General features: G+C 66.9%; 2 protein-coding genes across 4 annotated transcripts in view; one reads left to right on the top strand and one right to left on the bottom strand.

Moving 5' to 3' along the window:
• The window catches only part of STAB1 (stabilin 1), a 24890-nt gene extending 12145 nt beyond the window's left edge, over window positions 1-12745 (top strand). The window contains exons 24-69 of one of the 2 annotated variants that reach the window (XM_002713382.6): window positions 55-148; window positions 237-395; window positions 1472-1567; window positions 2087-2182; window positions 2336-2383; window positions 2527-2657; window positions 2789-2900; window positions 3179-3256; window positions 3348-3446; window positions 3571-3669; window positions 3806-3937; window positions 4117-4245; window positions 4375-4431; window positions 4680-4763; window positions 5140-5335; window positions 5416-5511; window positions 5604-5649; window positions 5739-5815; window positions 6013-6138; window positions 6324-6397; window positions 6482-6556; window positions 6758-6880; window positions 7185-7232; window positions 7392-7469; window positions 7558-7704; window positions 7897-8037; window positions 8118-8177; window positions 8463-8639; window positions 8720-8806; window positions 8909-9058; window positions 9148-9204; window positions 9293-9491; window positions 9745-9894; window positions 9983-10087; window positions 10204-10311; window positions 10402-10595; window positions 10686-10830; window positions 10909-11042; window positions 11131-11275; window positions 11349-11458; window positions 11536-11655; window positions 11730-11879; window positions 11963-12067; window positions 12140-12286; window positions 12373-12486; window positions 12561-12745. In XM_002713382.6, the coding sequence (XP_002713428.4) occupies window positions 55-148; window positions 237-395; window positions 1472-1567; window positions 2087-2182; window positions 2336-2383; window positions 2527-2657; window positions 2789-2900; window positions 3179-3256; window positions 3348-3446; window positions 3571-3669; window positions 3806-3937; window positions 4117-4245; window positions 4375-4431; window positions 4680-4763; window positions 5140-5335; window positions 5416-5511; window positions 5604-5649; window positions 5739-5815; window positions 6013-6138; window positions 6324-6397; window positions 6482-6556; window positions 6758-6880; window positions 7185-7232; window positions 7392-7469; window positions 7558-7704; window positions 7897-8037; window positions 8118-8177; window positions 8463-8639; window positions 8720-8806; window positions 8909-9058; window positions 9148-9204; window positions 9293-9491; window positions 9745-9894; window positions 9983-10087; window positions 10204-10311; window positions 10402-10595; window positions 10686-10830; window positions 10909-11042; window positions 11131-11275; window positions 11349-11458; window positions 11536-11655; window positions 11730-11879; window positions 11963-12067; window positions 12140-12286; window positions 12373-12486; window positions 12561-12617 (5155 nt within the window). In that variant the 3' untranslated portion in view covers window positions 12618-12745. Of the gene's footprint in view, window positions 1-54; window positions 149-236; window positions 396-1471; window positions 1568-2086; window positions 2183-2335; window positions 2384-2526; window positions 2658-2788; window positions 2901-3178; window positions 3257-3347; window positions 3447-3570; window positions 3670-3805; window positions 3938-4116; window positions 4246-4374; window positions 4432-4679; window positions 4764-5139; window positions 5336-5415; window positions 5512-5603; window positions 5650-5738; window positions 5816-6012; window positions 6139-6323; window positions 6398-6481; window positions 6557-6757; window positions 6881-7102; window positions 7233-7391; window positions 7470-7557; window positions 7705-7896; window positions 8038-8117; window positions 8178-8462; window positions 8640-8719; window positions 8807-8908; window positions 9059-9147; window positions 9205-9292; window positions 9492-9744; window positions 9895-9982; window positions 10088-10203; window positions 10312-10401; window positions 10596-10685; window positions 10831-10908; window positions 11043-11130; window positions 11276-11348; window positions 11459-11535; window positions 11656-11729; window positions 11880-11962; window positions 12068-12139; window positions 12287-12372; window positions 12487-12560 lie in introns of those variants that run through there. The other variant, XM_089306139.1, reaches the window with a different exon arrangement.
• NT5DC2 (5'-nucleotidase domain containing 2) lies at window positions 12644-19951 on the bottom strand. Of its 2 annotated transcripts, none has more exons than XM_051852339.3 (14): window positions 19595-19951; window positions 16321-16505; window positions 16111-16185; window positions 15858-15913; window positions 15682-15775; window positions 15470-15598; window positions 15330-15390; window positions 15133-15235; window positions 14924-15025; window positions 14643-14724; window positions 13439-13525; window positions 13220-13360; window positions 13076-13140; window positions 12644-12999 (listed from the first exon to the last, which is right to left on the bottom strand). In XM_051852339.3, exons 1-14 carry the CDS (start codon window positions 19824-19826, stop codon window positions 12738-12740), a joined length of 1674 nt encoding a protein of 557 aa, XP_051708299.3. In that variant the 5' UTR covers window positions 19827-19951; the 3' UTR covers window positions 12644-12737. The 2 variants fall into 2 exon arrangements, with proteins under 2 accessions (XP_051708299.3, XP_051708298.3); XM_051852338.3 differs by lacking the exon at window positions 19595-19951 and adding an exon at window positions 17712-18118.

Genomic DNA, 19951 nt, shown 5'->3' with positions numbered 1-19951 from the left:
GCCTGTGACCTTGTGCTTGAGCGGACGCTCAGCCCCTTTCTTCTGCATCCCCAGATGCGTCTGTCTCGATGGCTTCGAGGGCGACGGCTACTCCTGCACACGCAGCAGCCCCTGCTCCCGCCCGGACCGCGGAGGCTGCTCAGAAAACGTCAGTTGCTTGGCGATCCCGGGGCAGGAGGGGGGCTCCCTGGCCCTCTGCCCTGCATCCCCGACTCATTCGGCTGTGGCTCTCGCAGGCCGAGTGTGTCCCTGGGGCCCTGGGCACCTACAATTGCACATGCCACAAAGGCTGGAGCGGGGATGGCCGTGTGTGCGTGGCCATCGACGAGTGTGAGCTGGATGCTCGTGGCGGCTGCCACCGTGACGCGCTCTGCAGCTACGTGGGGCCTGGGCAGGTGAGGCACCGCAGAGCCGGGGGCGGCACAGGTGCACGCCTCCGTGCTGGGGTCTCTGCCCTGCCCCTGCTGACCCCAGGGACGCCCCCACTCCAACAGCTCCATCTAGAGCCTCTGATGCAAATGAGGCGCCGGTTCTGAGCTGCAGCAGGATGCTCAGGCTTCGCTCGTGCACCCCTAGGCTCCCTGCATGTGACGGGACACCCGGTGCGTGCCGGTCCCTGCCTTAGACTTTGGGAGCCAAACAGGAAGAGAGCGCTGCTCACAGTGGTAGCATCGCAAGCCCTTGCTGAGTGGCAGGGTGGAACTTGGCAGCCTCAGATTTGTCACACAGGATCTGGGAACCCAAGTGAAAGCATCAGGCCTGGCGAGCGGGGGTCCTGAGAGGCGCTGAAAGACCCCTGCTGTGCCAGCTGCTTGTGCAGGATCAGCTTCTGCCTTGCCCAGGCCTGTGCAGGGCTCCCCACACCATCACGGCCTCCTGGCTGCCAGCGCCTGGGGCTAGGATGCAGAACTGGGGCTGAGGTGCCCCCAGCCTTGCAAACAAGAGCCCCTAGGGTGTGGGGGTCTCACTGGTCATTCACCAGCAGCGTGGCCAACCCGAGGGCACCGGCCTTCCAGGGGAGGGGTCAGTCCAGGGTGGCCAGCGGGCAGGTGGGGTGTGAGCTGCTGACTCCAGGGTTGGTCTTGGCAGACACGCGCCCACACGCTGCACCCATGGCCTCGGCAGCCTGAGGAGGGGGTTGGGCGCCGGGGGCAGAGAGTGGGTGAGGCTCCGCTTCCCTGCCTGTGCAAATAGCTCCCTCAGCCCCAGCCCAGGAGCCAGTCTGCTCTCAAGACTGGGTGGGGGAACCTCTTTCCTGCCTAGGGCCACTTGCTTGTAGCGTCATCCGCCGGCCCTACAGAATGCTCAACTTAAAACTGAGTCTGCTACAGATGTGTTGAATTCTGAGTCCCACCTGCGGTCGCCTGCTAGGGCCTCCGTCTCCCCTCTGGAGCACAGATCTCCAAGGGAGCCGTGGCCAGCAAGAGCCACGGAGCGGCGAGGTGAGGCCGCCCTGTTCTCGCCTCTCCAGAGCCGGTGCACATGCAAGCTGGGCTTCGCTGGGGACGGCTACGAGTGCAGCCCCATTGACCCGTGCCGAGCAGGCAATGGAGGCTGCCACGACCTGGTGAGGGGGTGCTCAGGGCCCTGGGGAGAGGGCCTGACTTGCAGGGTTCCCGGTCTCTCCCACCAGGACTGGGATCTTTATAAGGCCCCACATCCCTCGCTGCAGGAGATAGTCTTCATGCCTCTTCATTGAGGCCACAGGGTTGAGCCAGCCCCAGCCCCTGTCCAGCCTCTCTCCTCTATTCCTGAAGCCCCCGGAGCTCCTGTCCCCTGGCCCTACTCTGTTTCATACCCCTACAGCCCCTGGCTGGCCTGCCTGGCTCCGCCCCTCTCATTTCAGGCCTCCTGGGTCCTCCCTCCGCCCTGGGCTTCCCCTTGTCCATCTGCCGTGGGGGCGGGGAAATGCCATTAATCTCAAGTCAAATGCTCCTGACCTCCAAGAAGGGCTGGCTGTGGGGAATCAGCCCTGAGAGCAAAGACGCGGTGGTTGGAGGGCCAGGAAGCAGCAGGCTTGGGGACAGTGGGAGCAGACAGGAAGGGTGGCACGGGGTGCTGAATGGATCCTGTGTCTCTGTCCCAGGCCACCTGCCGGGCAGTGGGAGGGGGCCAGCGGGTCTGCACCTGCCCCTCCGGCTTTGGAGGCGACGGCTTCAGCTGCTACGGAGACATCTTGCGGGTGATGGGGCTGGCTGAGTGTTTATCTCTGTGCTTGGGGAGGGGCCTCCTCTGTCCTTCGGGGGAAAGGGGCAGTGCTCAGGGCCCTGGGTGGGGGCGGGGAGGTTTGGTTTTCCCCTCAGAACCAAGGCTTCAGCCTTTTCCCTCCCCTTAGGAGCTGGAGGCAAATGCCCACTTCTCCGTCTTCTACGAATGGTTCAAGGTAGGACGAGGGTAGAATGCTGGGGGTGGGGGCCCAATCCGGGAGGCCTCCAGGATGCAGGGGTGCTGCCTAAAACCTCCCAGAGGCTGGGCGCAGGGGGCTGCCTGCTGTAGCTCCCGCCCCCACCCACTGTGTGCACACAGAGTGCTGGCATCACCCTGCCCGCTGACAGCCGCGTCACGGCCCTCGTGCCTTCGGAGTACGCCGTCCGCAGGATGAGCCCCGAGGAGCGAGACTTCTGGCTGCAGCCGAGGCGGCTGCCTGACCTGGTCAGGTGGGGCAGCCGCTCCCGGGGGGGGCCGGAAGAGACCTGCACCCTCGGCCCGCCTGTTCTCTGCAGGTTACCCTACGCAGGTTCTGTGACGCCTGCTAAATGGTACCAGCACCCCTCCCCTCCCGCCCCAGGGCCCATTTTCTCCAGGGCACCTTCTCCGAGGAGGACCTGGCCCGGCTGGCTGGGCAGAACGTGTCCACCCTGAGCCCCACCACGCAGTGGGAGATCCGCAACGTCGGCAGGGTACGTGGTGAGCTCTGGGCAGGGAAGGAGCAGGGGAGGATGTGAGGTGCTCAAGTGGCCACAGCTCCCCCAGACCGCAGCCCCCCGGGGTGAGATCGGGGTTCCCTCCACCTGTCGGGGGCAGTCTGCCCTGAGTCTGTGTGCACGCACATGTCCGGGCCCTGCGGCGGGTCGGTGTGCCTGGCTGGTCGGCCCCGAGTCTGAGTGTGTCGGGGGCCAGGCCAGGCCACTGCGAGTGCGTGTCCGTGCCCACCGGAGCTCTCCCTGTCGCCTCGCAGAGGGTGTGGGTGCAGAACGCCAGCGTGGACGTGGCTGATCTCCTGGCCACCAACGGTGTCCTTCACATCCTCAGCCAGGTACGGCCGGGAGAGGGGGAGAGGGAGGGGGCGGGGGAGGGCGGGGGCCCAGGCAGTGCCAGAGTGAACCGTGCCTCCCTCGCCGTGCCAGGTCTTAGTCCCTCCACGAGGGGATGCGCAGGCCGGGCCAGGGGTGCTGCAGCAGCTGGACTCTGTGCCTGCCTTCCACCTCTTCCGGGCGCTGCTGCAGGTAAGAGGGGGTGTTGCCCACCCCGGGGCACCCGCCCCCGGGTCTGCAGGGCCGGCCAGCTCCCGGTGTGAGGACTGAGGACCTGTACGCCCACCCCTTTCTCTGCCCTCGTCCCTGTCCCCAGCACCACAAGTTGGTGTCCCAGATTGAGGCCGCCACTGCCTACACCATCTTCGTGCCCACGAACCGCTCCCTGGAGGCCCAGGGCAACAGCAGCAGCCTGGTGAGCCCACCGGCGCAGGGGCGGGTGGGGGGTGGGGTGAAGAAGCAGGGGGCCGGCTGCCCCTCCCACAGCAAAGGGGCGCAGGTATGACATGCTGGGCAGGGCATGGAGTCCCTGAGCTGATTCTGGCCCACAGGACGCCGACACAGTACGCCACCATGTGATCCTGGGCGAGGCGCTATCCCCGGAAGCCCTGCGGAAGGGGGGCCACCGCAACTCCCTCCTGGGCCCTGCCCACTGGCTCGTCTTCTACAACCACAGTGGCCAGGTCTGAGGGGCAAGGAGACCCTACCCTGGGGACCCTGCTCTGGAAGACCCCTCCCCTTTGGTGCGTCCTCACCTGAGCGTCTCCAACTGTGGGCTCAGGGAGACCCCTCCCATGAAGCACCCCTCCCCCACAGGGTGAGGGTGGGAGTGGACTCGGCCCCCTCCCGTCCCCCTCCCCAGCCGGAAGTGAACCACGTGCCATTGGAAGGCCCCGTGCTGGAGGCCCCTGGCCGCTCCCTGTTTGGCCTCTCGGGGGTCCTGACGGTGGGCTCCAGCCGCTGCATGCACAGTCACGCCGAGGCCCTGCGGGTGAGATGCTGGGAGCAGCTGGTTGGCCCGGCTGGCAGGGAGGGTCCTCTGGTCAGCCTGCCCCGGTGAAAGGGCTGTGGGCTTGGGGGCCGCCCCCTGAGACCACCCGCCTTGTCCTCCCTCCCCCAGGAGAAATGCATCAACTGCACCCGGAAGTTCCGCTGCACTCATGGCTTCCAGCTGCAGGTGAGGCTGGGCCAAGCACAGCTCTGCCCTTGCTGCCCGCCCTGACCTTGGAATCAGGCTGGGAGTGCTGTCCTGGGTGGCTCGGGGCCCCGCCCCTCTCATCAGTCTGTCGGCCTCGGTCCCTCCCTTCCCCTTCTGCTAGTCTGTCTCATGCACTCCGCCACCTGCAGTCCATCTGTCTGTCTGTGCCCATTCACTGCTGCTGCCCCCGACGCTAGCTGACCCCTTCTGCCTGTCCCTGTGTCCAGAACACACCCAGGAAGAGCTGCGTCTACAGATCTGGCTTGTCCTTCTCCCGGGGCTGCTCCTATACCTGTGCCAAGAAGATCCAGGTTGGCCCTGGGCAGGGGGCTGGGGTGGGGGCCCGCCGGAGGAGCCGGGGTTGGCTTCAATGGCAGAAGCAGGGCTGGGACCCCGGGGAGGTCAGGGAAGCAGGGGGGCGGGGGGAGAGGTCTGCGGTCCCAGGGCTAGGGTTTGTCCCTGTGTCCCCACTCAGGGACCCTGAAGGGGGAGAGGGGGAAGGGGGCCCAGCAGCTGGGCTCGGCTCTGCTTCTCTCAGCTGTCCCAGCCGGGTCCCTGCAGCTGCGCCTTCTCCGTCTGCCCGGGGCTGCAGTTCCCAGCTGCTTTGCAGCCCTGAGGTGACCGCTTCCCCTGCCCCTGACCTTGACTGCTGTCCTGACTCTGCCCTGGCCTCTGCCTGCCTCCCAGGTGCCCGACTGCTGCCCTGGCTACTTTGGCACGCTGTGCGAGCCATGCCCCGGGGGCCAGGGTGGCGTGTGCTCGGGCCACGGGCAGTGTCAGGACCGGCTGCTGGGCGACGGGCAGTGCCGCTGCCAGGAGGGCTTCCACGGGACGGCCTGTGAGATGTGCGAGCTGGGCCGCTACGGGCCCAACTGCACTGGAGGTGAGGCCGGGAGGTGGGCAGCTGGGGGAGGGGAGCAGGCTGGAGCCCTGGCTACCTCCTTCCTCCTGTCCCTCCCCCAGTGTGCGACTGTGCCCACGGGCTGTGCCAGGAGGGGCTGCGAGGCGACGGCAGCTGTGTCTGTAACGTGGGCTGGCAGGGCCCCCGCTGTGAGCAGAGTGAGTGGGTGCCGAGGCGGGGAGGGGGAAGCGATCACACAGGGGAGGCGGTTCCTGGCTCCGAGTGACCAGCGCCTTCCTCCCACCTCCAGAAATCGTCCACTCTGAATGCCCCAAAGAGTGTGACCCCAACGCCAAGTGAGTGATCCCATCCGCGGGGGCAGGTGGGCAAGGGGGGAGGGGCTGGGGCTGGCATGAGGGCCGGGCTGAGCTGCTTCTGCCCCCAGCTGCGTCCGGGACCCGGCTGGAGCCCCCGCCTGCGTCTGTGCCGCAGGATACTCGGGCAACGGCACCTTCTGCTCAGGTGCGGCCACGCACACACCCTGGGCCCCTCCCTGAAGTGGGGGGGGGCTGTCCCCACAGACACCCCTCGCCCCCTCTATGTCTCATCCATTGCTGCCCCACCTCCGGTCCCACCTTCTTATGTTCTCCTTCCTGTCATGCCCTCTTCCCTGTACCACCCTGCCCCCTGCTGGCCCTTCTGGGACCACCTACCCCTAGAGGTGGACCCCTGTGCCCACGGCCATGGGGGCTGCTCCCCCCACGCCAACTGCACCAAGGTGGCACCTGGGCAGCGGGCATGCACCTGTCACGATGGCTACACGGGCGACGGCGAGCTTTGCCAGGGTGAGGCGGGGACCCCAAACCTGGGTGCAGGGGGTAGGGGCTGGAGGTGGGACGGCACCTTGCAGGCAGCAAGGATGGAGGGGCACAGAGGTGGGGATTGGGGGTGCCGAGAGGGGAGGGGTCAGACACGGATAGGTGCACAACGGCCGTCAGGGCCACCCCTCATGCCAGGGTCTCTCCCACAGAGGTTAACGACTGTCTGGTCCACAACGGGGGCTGCCACGTTCACGCCGAGTGCATCCCCACCGGCCCCCAGCAGGTCGGTGTCGCAGGCAGCTCTGGTGGCGGCATAGCCCTCTTGTGCCGGGCCCCCAGCAGCCACACTTACCGGGATTTGGAACAGGTCTCCTGCAGCTGCCGTGAGGGTTACAGCGGGGATGGCATCCGCGCCTGTGAGCTCCTGGACCCCTGCTCCCAGGTCAGGACCCTCGTCCCACCCCATTTCACAGGAGAGGTGCCTGAGGCGGGAGCCCCCTCCAGCTCCCACCGCTGCCCCATGTCTGGCTGATGGGCTGGAAACAGGGCTGTGGAGGTTGGGCAGGGTCCTTCCTGGTCTCTCTGCGTGGCTGGTTGATGTCCTAGAAGCCACTGATAGCCCGCTCTCCTGTCCCTGCCCCAGCACAATGGAGGCTGCAGCCCTTACGCTGTGTGCAAAAGCACAGGGGATGGCCAGAGGACATGCACCTGCGACGCCACCCACACCGTGGGTGATGGCTTCACCTGCCGCGCCCGAGTCAGCCTGGTAATGATGCCCAAGCCTGACCCCCGGCGTGGTCTGGGCTATGCCCCACGGGCCTGACCTCTGATCTCGGCAAAGATCCTAGATCTGATCCTGGCCCTGACTGTGACCCTCCTCCCTGAGTCTTGCTGGGCCTGACACGAGCTAGGATCCCTGGCACCAGTCCAGACCCCAGCTCAGACCTCCCCCACCCGGCTTTCCTCTCCTCATCTCTGCCTTGGCCAGACCTTGGGCTGCAGGTGCTGGGACAGGCACCAGGCCCTGAATGGGGGCTGCTCAAAATCTGAGCTGATCCTCGCTCCCCCAGGAGCTCCTTCGGGACAGGCATGCCTCGTTCTTCAGCCTCCACCTCCTGGTAAGTGACCACCCCTCTCTGGGCCTCCACCTTCCATTCCCTTAAGTGGGTTGGTTGGTCTGGTCTCTGAGAATCCAGTCTTTTGTCTGGGAGAAACATGGAAGCCCCGAGCCGGTCCCGGGCGGCTGCTCTCCCACTCACACTGTTGGCCCTGCCCAGGAGTACAAGGAACTCAAAGGTGCTGGGCCTTTCACCATCTTCGTGCCTCACGCGGATCTAGTGGCCAACCTGTCGCAGGTTTGCAGCCCGGGCGGCGAGGCTGGGGAGGGCTGGGCACCCTGGGGGCAGCACTCTGGCCCCCATGACGCTCATGACTCCCCCGCAGAATGAGCTGGACCGGATTCGCGCACAAAGCCGGCTGGTGTTCCGCTACCACGTGGTCGGCTGTCGGCAGCTGCAGAGCCAGGAGCTGTTGGACCAAGGCTACGCCACGGCGCTCTCGGGACACACGCTGCGCTTCAGCGAGAGGGAGGTGAGCTCCACCTCCTCCCCACCTGTGCCCCTGCACACCTAGAGACCCTTCCCCCTCTCCCCAGCCAGGGGAAGGAGAGGAGCCCAGTCCCAGCCCCATCCCATCCACAATGTGCACGTGCCCCCCCCCGGGGGGGGTTCCTTGAGCCTTGGGCCCCGCCCATGCCCGGGTGCCGCCCTCCCGCCCTCCCAGGGCAGCCTATACGTGAACGACTTCGCGCGCGTGGTGAGCAGCGACCACCAGGCGGTGAACGGTATCCTGCACTTCATTGACCGCGTTCTGCTGCCGCCGGAGGCGCTGCACTGGGAGCCTGGCACCACCCCGGACCCGCAGGTAGGACCTGTGCTCGCCCGGGCCGGGGGGCGGGGCTCCTGCCTTCCCGCCAGACGCCACTCAAGAGTACCTTTCTCCAGAGAAACGTCACTGACGCGGCCGAGAGCTTCGGCTACAAGACCTTCAGCCGCCTCGTGAGGGTACTGCTCCCACCTGTGGGCCTGTCCGAGCGTGAGTGTGTGTGCATGGGCCACGCCCATGTCTGGGCACACGGGGGTGCTGCGTGCCTGTGCACCTGACAGGTGTGCCCATGAGCAGCCCTCCCGCTCCTCTGCAGTTTCAGTTCCCTTTGATGAGCTGCAGCCGGAACACAGTAAATGCAACATCCCAGAAAATCGTTGCTAAGTTTCCACTGCAGCCGCTCAGCCCGTGTCCACTGCCTGTGGCCCTGCCCCAGCCTCTGCTTCTCCTGTTCTCCCCACCAGCTGGCCGGCCTCCTGCCCCTGCTCCAAGCTGCGTCCCACAGGCCCCTCACGATGCTGTGGCCCACAGACGCTGCCCTCAGAGCCCTGCCCCCTGACCGCCAGGCCTGGCTGTACCACGAGGACCACCGTGACAAACTGGCCGCCATTTTACGGGGTCACGTGATCCGCAATGTGGAGGTGGGTGCATCGCAGCCCTGGGCCCCTACTGCCTCCCGTCTGCCTGCTTGCCTGGCTCCAGTCGTTGCCTCTCTCTTCAGGCCTTGGCAGCTGACTTGCCCAACCTGGGCCCGCTTCGAACCATGCACGGGAACCCCATCTCCTTCTCCTGCAGCAAAACCCGACCTGTGAGTCTGGGGAGACGGCTTGGATGAGGGAGGCGGGGCGCTCTGGCTTTGGGAGCGGCAGTGTCCCTGTGAGCCCCGTGTACCTCGTCCCTTCCCCTGCAGGGCGAGCTCATGGTGGGTGAGGACGAGGCCCGCATCGTGCAGCGGCACCTGCCCTTCGAGGGGGGCCTGGCCTATGGTATCGACCAGCTGCTGGAACCCCCTGGCCTTGGTGCGCGCTGTGACCGCTTTGAGACCCGGCCACTGAGAATGGTGAGGGAGGCCCTATAGGGTGGGCAGAGGCCGGGCCCCCCTGTCCTGTCCGTGCACCTGACTTGCTGTGTTGGCCTCCATGCTTCCAGAAGATCTGCAGCATCTGTGGGCTGGAGCCCCCCTGCCCTCGAGGCTCACAGGAACAGGTAAGGGGCTGGGGCTGAGTGGGGGCTGGCCCGGGGCCAAGGCCCCGCCGCGCTGAGGCTGTGTGTGGCCCGACTCGTCCTGGCCCAGGGCAGCCCTGAGACCTGCTGGCGCTACTACAAGTACTGGACCACACCTACACTGCGCTCCCTGGCACTACACACCTCTTTGTTGCCGCCCAGAATATGGGGCCAGCCCCACAGCCTGGGCAGGGGCTGCCACCGCAACTGTGTCACCACCGCCTGGATCCCCAGCTGCTGCCCTGGTCACTATGGCAGCGAGTGCCAAGGTGGGCATCCTGAGGCCGCAGACACTGCCCGAGCCCCCAAGACAGCCCAGGCTCTTGTCCTTAGAAAGGGTACGGGGTGCTGGGGAGGTCTGGGTAGTGAGCTTTTTCTAGAAGGCTGCTTGAAGCAGGGGGGCGGGATGGGGGCCTGGAGGGGTCCAGCTGGGTGGGGACGTGGGGGGCTGCCCTAGGGTGTGGGGGCATTGATGGGGCAGTTCTGAAGAGAGCCCCTGGCCCCTTCTTACCCACCCCCTAGCTTGCCCTGGTGGCCCTAGCAGCCCCTGTAGCGACCACGGTGTGTGCCTGGATGGCATGAACGGCAGCGGACGGTGTATGTGCCGACCGGGGTTTGCGGGGACAGCCTGCGAGCTCTGCGTGCCCGGTGCCTTCGGAGCCCATTGCCAAGGTGGGCCGCCCCTGCCTTCCACCGCTCCCCCCTCCCCGTTCCCTCGGCCCCTGAACTGACCCTCAGCTCTGGCCTGGCCCTCCCCCAGCCTGCCGCTGCACCCCCCACGGCCGCTGTGACGAGGGCCTTGGGGGCTCTGGCTTCTGCTTCTGTGAGGAAGGCTGGACTGGGCCACACTGCGAGGTGCAGCTGGGTGAGTGGCTTCGGCATTTGCTTGTACACCAGCCCCTGCCCAACCTCGCGCGCAGGATGAGGGTGGGTGGAGGCCGAAGGGCAGCCCCTTATCTGTTCACGTTCCCTGCGGGACAGAGCTGCGGCCCGTGTGCGCCCCACCCTGCGCACCCCAGGCCACGTGCCGTGCGGGCAACAGCTGTGAGTGCGGCCTGGGCTATGAGGGGGACGGCCGTGTGTGCACAGGTAAGCAGGTGACTGCGGACAGGCAGACGGTGGGGGAGGGTCCCCTTCCCCCCACGTTACCTGGCCCACCCACTCCCTCTCTACCCCCAGTGGTTGACCTGTGCCAGGACAGGCATGGGGGCTGCAGCGAGCACGCCAACTGCAGCCAGGTGGGCACAGCAGTCACCTGCACCTGCCTGCCCGACTACGAGGGTGACGGCTGGAGCTGCCGGCCCCGCAACCCCTGTGCAGACGGCCGCGGCGGGGGCTGTAGCGAGCACGCCGACTGCGTGTACACGGGCCCGGTGAGCGGGCAGGCCGAGCAGTCGGGGCGGTGGGTGGGTGGGTGGGTGGGGGAGCACAGTCTGTGGAGGACACACACCGCTCTTCCCCAGAACACACGGCGCTGTGAGTGCCACGCAGGCTACGTGGGCGACGGGCTGCAGTGTCTGGCGGAACCGGAGCCCCCCGTGGACCGCTGCCTGGGCCAGCCACCGCCCTGCCACATGGAGGCCACGTGCACCGACCTGCACTTCCAGGGTGTGCTGCCCCCTGCTCCCAGCACCCTGCTTCATGGCTTGGTGCAGGGAGCTGACCCCCTACCCTTGTTTCCTGCAGAGCAACGGGCTGGCGTCTTCCACCTCCAAGCGCCGCGTGGTCCTTACGGCCTGACCTTCCCGGAGGCCAAAGCTGCGTGCGAGGCCCAGGGCGCGGTCCTGGCCTCCCTCCGTCAGCTTTCTGCTGCCCAGCAGGTACATGGGGCCCAGCACCGCAGCCACACTGAGTGAGAGACCCCTGGAGCCGGGCCTGGGTCTCAGCATGCCCTCCTGCCCCCTCCAGCTGGGCTTCCACCTGTGCTTCGTGGGCTGGGTGGCCAACGGCTCCACTGCCCACCCTGCGGCCAACTGCGGTGACGGTCCGGTCAGCCTGGGTCCCCGCCAGAACCTCTCGGAGCGCTGGGATGCCTACTGCTACCGCGCACAAGGTGCGTGCGCCCCCGCCTGCCCTGCTCCTCGGCTCTCCAGAGGCACCCACCCACCGAGCTGCCTCTCCTGCAGATGTGGCCTGCCGCTGCCGAGACGGCTTCGTGGGCGACGGGGTTGACACGTGCAACGGGAAGCTCCTTGACGTCCTGGCTGCCACGGCCAACTTCTCTACCTTCTATGGGGTGTGTGGGGCAGGGCTTGGGTGGCTGGGGCTGCCGGGGATTGAGCCTGCCCCAGCCCTGAACGGCTGCCCTCCCAGATGCTGCTGGCCTATGCTAACGCCACCCAGCGGGGTCTCGACTTCCTGAGCTTCCTGCAAGAGGAGCTCCCCTACAAGACACTCTTCGTCCCCGTCAACGAAGGCTTCATGGACAACATGGTAAGCGGCAGGGGCAGGGGCAGGGGCACGGGGTGCCCCGGGCCAGGCCTGGGCCCCACGCTGTCTGCCCACAGACGCTGAGTGGGCCCGACCTGGAGCTGCATGCCTCCAACACCACCTTCCTGAGCGCCAACGCCAGCTGGGGCACCTTGCTCCCCGCGCACTCGGGCCTCAGCCTCCTCATCAGTGCCGGGGGGCCCGGCAACAGCTCCATGGCTGCTGCGGTGAGTGTGGCCATGCCCCCTCCCCCGTACTGCTGGCTTGGGCCCTCACTCACCTGCCTGCCCTCCCTGTGCTCCACCTGCAGGCCCCTGGGGCAGTTGTGGTTAGCCGTGTCATTGTGTGGGACATGCTAGCTGCCAACGGCATCATCCACACTCTGGCCAGCCCCCTGCTGGCACCGCCCCAGGCCGTGAGTTGGAGGCAGTGGGGGGAGGGGTGCGGGGACAGCCCTGCCAGTCCTTGACACGAGGCTTACTTGCAGCGGGCCGTGCTGGCGCCACGGGCCTCTCCCGTGGCAGCAGGTGTGGGAGCCGTGGTAGCGGCTGGAACACTGCTGGGCCTGGTGGCCGGAGCCCTCTACATCCGTACCTGCGGCAAACCCACAGGCTTTGGCTTCTCCACCTTCCAGGTAGGGGCGGTGGCAGCAGGGGGCTAGGGACCTCCAACCCCCCCCTCCCCTGTGGCCTGCAGTGCTCATTTCTCTGCTGCCGCCAGGCGGAAGACGATGCTAACGACGACTTCTCCCCGTGGCAACAAGCACCCAGCCCAACCCTGGTTTCTGTCCCTAACCCAGTGTTCGGCAGCCACGACGCCTTCTGTGAGCCCCTTGTGAGTACGGGGATGGGGCTCGGGTACGGCCGCGGGCCCCCAGGCCTGGCTACAGAGGGTGTTCCCCTCCCCAGGACTCGCTCCTGGACGACGACTTCCCCGACACGCAGAGGATCCTCGCTGTCGAGTGACGGACTGTGCCGAAGCGGACGCCCTGTGCCCGAGGGAGACGGCTTTTATTGCTTGTCGGGACGGAGGCCAGAGGCGGGGCAGGAGGGGCGGGGGGCCGGCCCCGGACAATAAAGGTGCCTTCAGCGGATGTGGGCCATGTCGCCGAGGAAGGGCGTCTTCATGCAGCCCGTGCACAGCTGGTCCATCCAGAGCGGGGCCTCGTGCTGCAGCGGCGTGCGGCGCGGGTAGAAGGTGAAGTCCACGCGGTAGTTGAGCAGGCAGCTGAGCGAGGCCATGTAGAGGTCGGAGAAGCGCACGAGGCGCCGGGAGAAGTAGGTGGGGTTGTGGAAGGTGCGGAAGATGCTCCCAAACTGGGCGTTGAACAGGGCCTTGGTGACGCACCTAGGGAGGGAGAGGGGCTGCTGGAGGGGCGGGCTCAGGAGGGGCGGGGCCCCGGCCCCTGCCCCGCCCTTCTCACCTCAGCTCCTGCCGCTCCTTCATCCAGGTAGCCAGCACCTGCCGGGACTCGGCGTCCTGATAGGTCTGGGGAAGACATGGTGTGGGGGTACGCACCAGGAGGCGGGGCCCCTGCCCCCCGCCCCCAGCCCTGGCCGCCCGGTACCTGCATGCGCTCCAGCAGCCCCGTGAGCGCCTGCTGCCAGGTCAGCGAGTGCATGTACTGCTCCGTGTTGATGATGCGGATCTCGCGCTCCAGCTCGGGGATGATGGCGCCCGTGCGCCAGCCGTGCCGCAGCATGAGGTCCTGCGGAGCAGCGGGGCGGGCCCGGCTCAGCACCGGCAGGGAGCGCACCGCCTCCCGCCCCCTGCCCCGCCCCCTCACCGCCAGGTCACTGTAGAGGTGGTCTCCGAAGTAGAGTACCCGGGGGCCACGCCACTCCGTCAGGCGCAGGAAGTCGAACAAGTTTCCCTGGGGAGAGGGGGGGACCATGTACGCCTGGCTCTGGCCCCCCCGCCGGAGGCCGGGCTGCCCTTTCCCGCGGCCCTGCTGTCCGCTCCCTCCTGGGAAGGGGGGACTGCCTGGGGCAGGGAGTTCGCCAGCGGCTGGCGTGGCCACCCCATGCCTCGAGGCCTCCTGGTGGCCTCAGTCCCACACCCTCAGCTAGGGACTGAGTCCCTGTTTGTGAGAAACAAACCCGAGGGCAGGCCCCGGGCCCTCCAGTCCTGGCTGGCCGCCCCAGCTCAGCCCCCAGAGACCCAGCGGGCCGAGCGCCGAGGTCACGGGGAAGCCCCCTGGTGCTTCTGCTCCCAACCTACACACTGACAGACCCTCAGCTGGGCCTGACCCAACGGGGACAGCCATAGAGCAGAGAGGCCAGGCAAGGGACAACCCAGCAAGGCCCAGCCCCCAGGGCACAGGGACACGGGGCTGAGAGGCTGGGGGGCAGGCGGCTGCACCCCCTGGACCAAGGGAGAGGCCCTCAAGGGGCAGGAGCTGGAAAGGCGGCAGAGGGAGAGGGGGACTTGCGCGGACCAAGCAGGATCCCCCACCCGCAGTGGGGGCATAGAGCTGTCCACTTCCCACACTGGTGTGTGACCCTCCCTGGCCTCACCCTTGGAGGACAAGGAACACGGCTGAGCCTGCACGTGAAGGCTGCAGAGCTGGGGACAGCACTGGCCAGCCAGGCCTGCGCTCAGGCCCCCCGAACCCCCACACCTAATCACCCCAGCTCAGCAGGGACTTAGGCATTCCAGCCAGGGCTAAATACCTTCATCACCGCCTGCACACGGGCACCCAATCCACCAGCCAGACAGGAAGAGGGAGTCTCCCCAGAGCCCTGGGAGCTGTCCCCAGTGGCCCAGCTCGGAGGCCCCAGCCATGCCTTTGGGCACTGGCTGACTAAGGGGTTTGCAGCCCAGGCCCACATCAGACAAACAAGGCAGAGGGAGGCCGGGCGACTGGGTCTGACGGCCCTTACCGCCACCGAGATGGAAAGCTGCAGTCCACCCCCAGGCAGCTTGCGTCAGAGGCCAACCTTTGGACACGGCCAGGGCCTGTCCCCACCCTGCCCCCACAAGGCCCTCACCTGCCGGTAGATCTTGCCCTTCTCCAGGCCGGTGATGCGGTCCCACTGCAGGGAGCCCTTCTCGTCCAGTTTTCTGAAAGGCCTGTGAGACAGTGCAGCACTCCAGCCAGGTCCCCCTGCTCTGCTCTGTCAAGGCCCACCTGCCCACGCGGCCACCCGCAGACAGGCAGAGGGAATCCTCACCCCACACACTGGGGCAGTGAGCAAAGGCCAAGCCCGCCTCGAGGGTCAGTGCCACCCTCAGGGTGCGCTGCCCCGCCCCCGCCCCGCCCGGCCCGTACTTGCGCCGGTCAGTGAAGAAGCTGGGCTTGTCCGCCTGGACGATGACCACGTCAAAGAGCTGGCGCCAGTCGGGACCCACCATGTGCCGCATCCCCTTGTCCCTGTGCAGAGGTGGGCAGGGGGATGGGCTCCACAGGCGCTGGGGGCCTCCCAGCCTCCAGGGCCCGGGCCCCGCCCACCCCTCCGGCCTCAGCAGGGCTGGACTCACACGAAGCTGAAGGGACTGTTGGTGATGAGGAACAGCTGTTTCCCGTGGGCCACCAGGCGGCTCAGGACGGCGAACGTCTCATCCCCTCTCAGGATGTACTTCTCTAATGGGGGGGCGGGGGTGGGGGGACATGTGTGAGGGCCGGCCCTACCCTCTGCCCCTTGCCCAGGCAGGCCCCGGGGTCCCTGTCCACTTACCCATGTCCCGCTCGATCCACTGGTACATGAGGCCCTTCACGTGCACGTCACGAATGGCATCCTGGGGGCAGCAGGGGACGGTGAAGACGGGGCCGGACCGCACCAGCCCAAGTGTGCAGGGGCAGTCCCAGCATCCTCACCGTCACGTCCTTGTACAGGTGCGCTTGGTCAAACTCCAGGCCGTGGCCCAGGAAGTAGTCCACCACGCACGACAGCAGGGCCATCTCCGGCAGTGAGAAGATGTCCATGAACTGCTTGATGGAGGGGCCCTGGGGAGGGGCCACCATCTCAGCCACCTGCCCCTGTCCCCGGCCCCGGGACACAGGCAGGGAGGGAGGGGGGAGGGGAGTACCTTGCCGTAGAAGCCGCTCATCTGGTACAGGGGGATGTGCTGGGTGCCCCCGTACAGGTCGATCACCTCCTCATCTGGCACGGGCTGGAGGCCCCTGGGTGGGGCACGGACACCATCAGTCCCAAGGAGACCCGAGCCCAAGGCAAGGGCAGGGAAAGGGTAGAGTGGGCGCTGACCTGTAGGCTGTCCCCAGCTGCACGTAATGGAAGGCGTCAATCTTCATCAGAAGGCTCTGGAGGACAGGGCGTTAGGGGTCATTCTGCTGCTCCTCCTGGGCTGGCTCTTCCAGGCCCATGCCAAGCCGGAAGGACCCAGGGAGTCGCGTTCACACCAGGAGGAAGCCACAGCTTGCGGCCATGGGTATGCCCCATCAGGAGGTGCCCCTTGGCCAGGCGGGAGGGGTCAGGGGGTCAGCACCCAGCCGCTCACCTTCTGAATGTCGTAGTGCAGGCCACGGATGGCAAAGCTGGGGTCATAGTCATATTTCCGAATCCCCTCTGGGTACTGTTCAAAGAAAGGGGGCCAGACCTAAGCCAGCGCCCCCGCAGGCCCTGCTGCTGGCAACCTCAGGGGACGGATCCAGCAGGCTGATGAGCCCCGGGCTGAGGCCACGCCGGGCCCCTGCCTGGCCAGCCTCACCTTGTACTGTTCGATCAGGATGTCGCGAGCGGCACTGAAGATCTCGGGGTGCAGCGCGTCCGCGTACTGGGCCAGCGTGTAGTCGTAGTCGAAGCCGTAGACCTCGACGTCGCGCAGGCTGATCTCATTGTTGGCGTAGATGGCTGCAGGGTTCAGGAGGCTGCAGACCTCAGGGGGCAGGAGGTCTAGAGGGAGGACAGGCAAGGAGGCAACGCGAGGGGGATGACGGTCACGGTGCTGTGGCAGTGCCTGGCCCTGTAAGCTTTACAAAGCAATTCCTGGCCCAACGCTGCTGCAGTCAAACTGAGGCTGAGACAAGTCACCTGCCCAGGCTCACAGAGCTGCCGCGGGGCCTCGCCTGCCGCCCCCCCTAGACGTGCTGCGCCTTAGGCAGGTGCTCTGCCCTCACCGTCCAGCCCCAGGACAGCTGCTCTGTGCACACTACGGTGTGCATCGTCCCCCTTGCTCAAAACCTGACCAGGAGTGCCGCGGCCTGGCAGAACAACTCCCCCACTTCTCTCTCAGCTGCCCCGGGGCTGCACCTCCCAACCTCCTTGGGGGCGGCTATGAGGGACCGAGGGTTCGGACCTCGAAGGTACTGGCTCCGTCCTGGCCAGCCCAGGGGGCTGAGGCCTTCTTCAAGGTGCCCGCTGCCTTTTGCCCTTGCCTCGGGCTGGGGCTGGTCCCCAGCACCCCACTAAACAGGCTGCGGGCTCTGAGCACCTGCCACAGTCCACAGGGCAAGTCCCCTCTAATCGGATTTCAGCTGCCCGCCAGTCCCACATAATGACATTCTCTGGCTCTAGCCAGGGAACATTGCTAATTACGACCAGCAAGACGTGTGTAGTCGCGTTCTGGGCCTGTTGCTTAGGCTGCTCCCTTCTGGGGATACGGTCACCCCTGACGGCTCCTAAACGGCTGCAGTTGGCTCAAAGGCCCACGCAGGGAGGCTGGGCAGAGCACTGGCAGAGTGGGCGCCAGGGCCCTGGGCTCAGCCGCCTTGGTTTTCCTACGTGTACAATGGGGGTGGTGGATGGGGAAAAGGCATACAATGGGAAGGGCATGGGCTGTGCCTTTAGGAATGCACCGCAGATCTCGGGGCTGTTTCCTTGCCTCTAAAAGGGGGAAAACACTGGAACCAAGCCATTTGGGGCAGCCTTCCTGCTCTGCGCCTGTACACACACACAGGATTACGTGGGGGACACACCCACTGAGCTCCAGAGGCAGAGCTCACGATGGGAGGCGAGCAGCCAGGACCAGGTGCACAGGGTACTGCTTCCCAGGGCCCCAGTCCTGAGGGCAAAGCAGAAGCCCTGGCCCCACAGCAGGCCAAGCAGCTGCCCCGCTCCCAGGCCCAGAGCACTGGAACACAAGGCTCCGCCCCCACCTACTTTGCTGGAGCGCAGGCTGTGGGTGTGGGAACAGGTGTGGCTGGTTCCTCTGGCGGCCCCAGGACAGCAGAGTGGCTGCTCTGCAGATCTGTGGGTGCGGACAGGACGCGCTCGGCCTGGCTGATGGGGGCCACAGCCCACTGCCGCCCTGCAGGTGCCCTTCGGACACTGGGCCTCGCCCTGGTGCCCACTCTGACTCTGGATGTCTTGAGGGAGCCCTCGAGGGTGGGCAGCAGCCCCTGGCCAGCACATGGCTCTCAAGCCAGGAGTGAGTTCCCAGAGGCCCAGCAGTGGGAAACAGCAGGATGGGGAAGCCGTCCATGGGCCTGGCCTCTTGACCTCATTTCTGGACAGGGAAGACCACGGCCCCCTCTCCCCTCCACAAGGCTGTGGGGCGCGCAGAATCCGCAGGGATGTGTCCTCACCAACACTAGCCTGCCTGCCTGGTTTCCTGGCCGCAGCGTCCAGTCCAGCCCCTACGCTCCTCTCTCCCAGTCAAGCCTCCAAGTCCCAGTTCTGGGGCCCCCGTGGAAGCCCGTCTCGGTCAATCCTCACTCCTAACTCGGAGGCCGCCACACTTATTTCTCCATGGTCCAGAGACCCAGGGAGGTCTCCCAACAGTGGGCAATGGAGCACCTGCCCTAAAACCTGCCCCTCCACCTCCTGACGGCACCACCTGAAGGCCAGACTGGACGGGGCGCGCGGGGGGAGTCTCAGTCCTGCCCCTCTGCTCTCAGGACAGGATGGAGTCTGTCCTGAGCCCAAGCTCCCCAGTAAAACCTTAGGAACTCCCCCCCACCGCTCCCCACACCCCAGCCAGGAGGGCAGGGCCAGGGCCCAGAGCCATGGAGTTGGCCCACTCTGGGGCTCACCATGGCATCCTGGTGGATACAAGCTTGCCCCTTGCACCCTTGGGAGTTCAGTGAGGGGCACTGAAGGCCAATGTCTCTAGACCCCCGAGCCCACCCTCCCACGCCCCAGGGCAGAGCTCCCAGGCCATTCAGCCTTTCCAGGCTCAAAGCAAAGACATCTCCTTACCACCACACACCTGCCCCTGCAAGGAAACAAATTCAACCCCAGAAGCTTCAAAAGCCACTCTGCCGTCACCTGCTCAGGGGGCGAGCGGGGGGCCACCCTCCACTTCCAGACTTCTGCAGCAGGAGTGGAAGCCCCTGTCCAGTCGGCTGGAACCTTCCAGACCAGGCCACTTTGTCTTAACAGACAATACCCTCCGGAAGCTCCCCTGACCCTCCTCACTGGGTTCTTCCCGAGTCACCGCCACAACCCACAACCCCGTGACAATAGCAGCCCTGAGGACACCGAGCTCCCAAAAGGGCAAGGCTCACGGAGGGCCAGGGCCTAGCCCGCACCCGCCCGGGCTGTGGACATGGACCCCTTTGGCCAGGGGGACTGAGAGGCCGACGGAGGGGGTGAAGCGCCCTGTGCAGCCCTTCGGATCCCCGGGAGTGCGAGGCTTGCTCTTGATTTTCCAATGCCTTCGCTCCGGACTGGGAGCGCGCCGGACCCCCGGGAGCCCACTCCGGCCAGCGCCGCGCAGGCTTTGTCCTCGGCACTCCCACCCTGACTGCGGCGGGCGGAGAACAAGGGGCTGGGAGAGTTTCCGCGCAGCCAGACCCCGCTCTCCGGTGGCCGCTCCAGCTGCCCAGCTCCCGCAGACCCAGTCCAGGCACAAACCTCCCACTCGCCCCCGGGCGTCGGGGCTCTGGGTGGAGACTCGGGAAGCCCCAGAGGCCCCCGGGACGAGCCACCGGCGCCTCTCCCAAAAAGAACCCCGGCTCTCGGGCTCTAGCGGACCAACCGGGCACTTCCTCCCAGAAGCGGCGCCCAGCCCGTCGGCCGCAAGGGCCGCGGGGCTCACCCACCGTGCACCAGCCGCCGCATGTCCTGGTAACGAGCCCACAGGTGTGTGCTCAGCTCCGCGCCGCCGGCGGGCGTCGGGGTGGGCGCAGAGCGCGGAGCGCCGGGGCAGTGGGCGCCGGGGCCCGGCGGGCCGCAACCCGGGCAGGACGGCGAGGACGAGGCGGCGCGCGGCCCGCCCTGGCCTCCGCACAGCAGCCAGCGCCGAGCGGCCGCCCGCAGCCCTGCACCCGCCATGGCCCCCGGCCGCCCGCGCCGCCCTCGGCCCGCCGGCCAGCCCGCGGCCCTCCGACTGCGCGCCCGCCACGGTGGCCGCGTGCTCCTCACGGCGGCCGGCCAATGGGCTAGGGGCGCCGAAGCCG

Source organism: Oryctolagus cuniculus, chromosome 10 (assembly GCF_051225735.1).
Source record: "Oryctolagus cuniculus isolate XC-2025 breed Fujian yellow rabbit chromosome 10, ASM5122573v1, whole genome shotgun sequence".
Taxonomy (NCBI): domain Eukaryota; kingdom Metazoa; phylum Chordata; class Mammalia; order Lagomorpha; family Leporidae; genus Oryctolagus; species Oryctolagus cuniculus.
This window is presented reverse-complemented; position numbering and strand designations above follow the sequence as displayed.

What these genes read in the sequence shown, in the direction of transcription:
- NT5DC2 (XM_051852338.3), bottom strand. Translation starts at nt 18,033, where the DNA reads ATGGACGGCTTCCCCATCCTGCTGTTTCCCACTGCTGGGCCTCTGGGA. An exon ending in CAGCTGGGGACAGCCTACAG is followed by an intron (nt 15,776 to 15,857) that starts GTCAGCGCCCAC and finishes TGCCCCACCCAG; the next exon opens with GGGCCTCCAGCCCGTGCCAG. An exon ending in TTCTTCACTGACCGGCGCAA is followed by an intron (nt 14,725 to 14,923) that starts GTACGGGCCGGG and finishes ACTGTCTCACAG; the next exon opens with GCCTTTCAGAAAACTGGACG.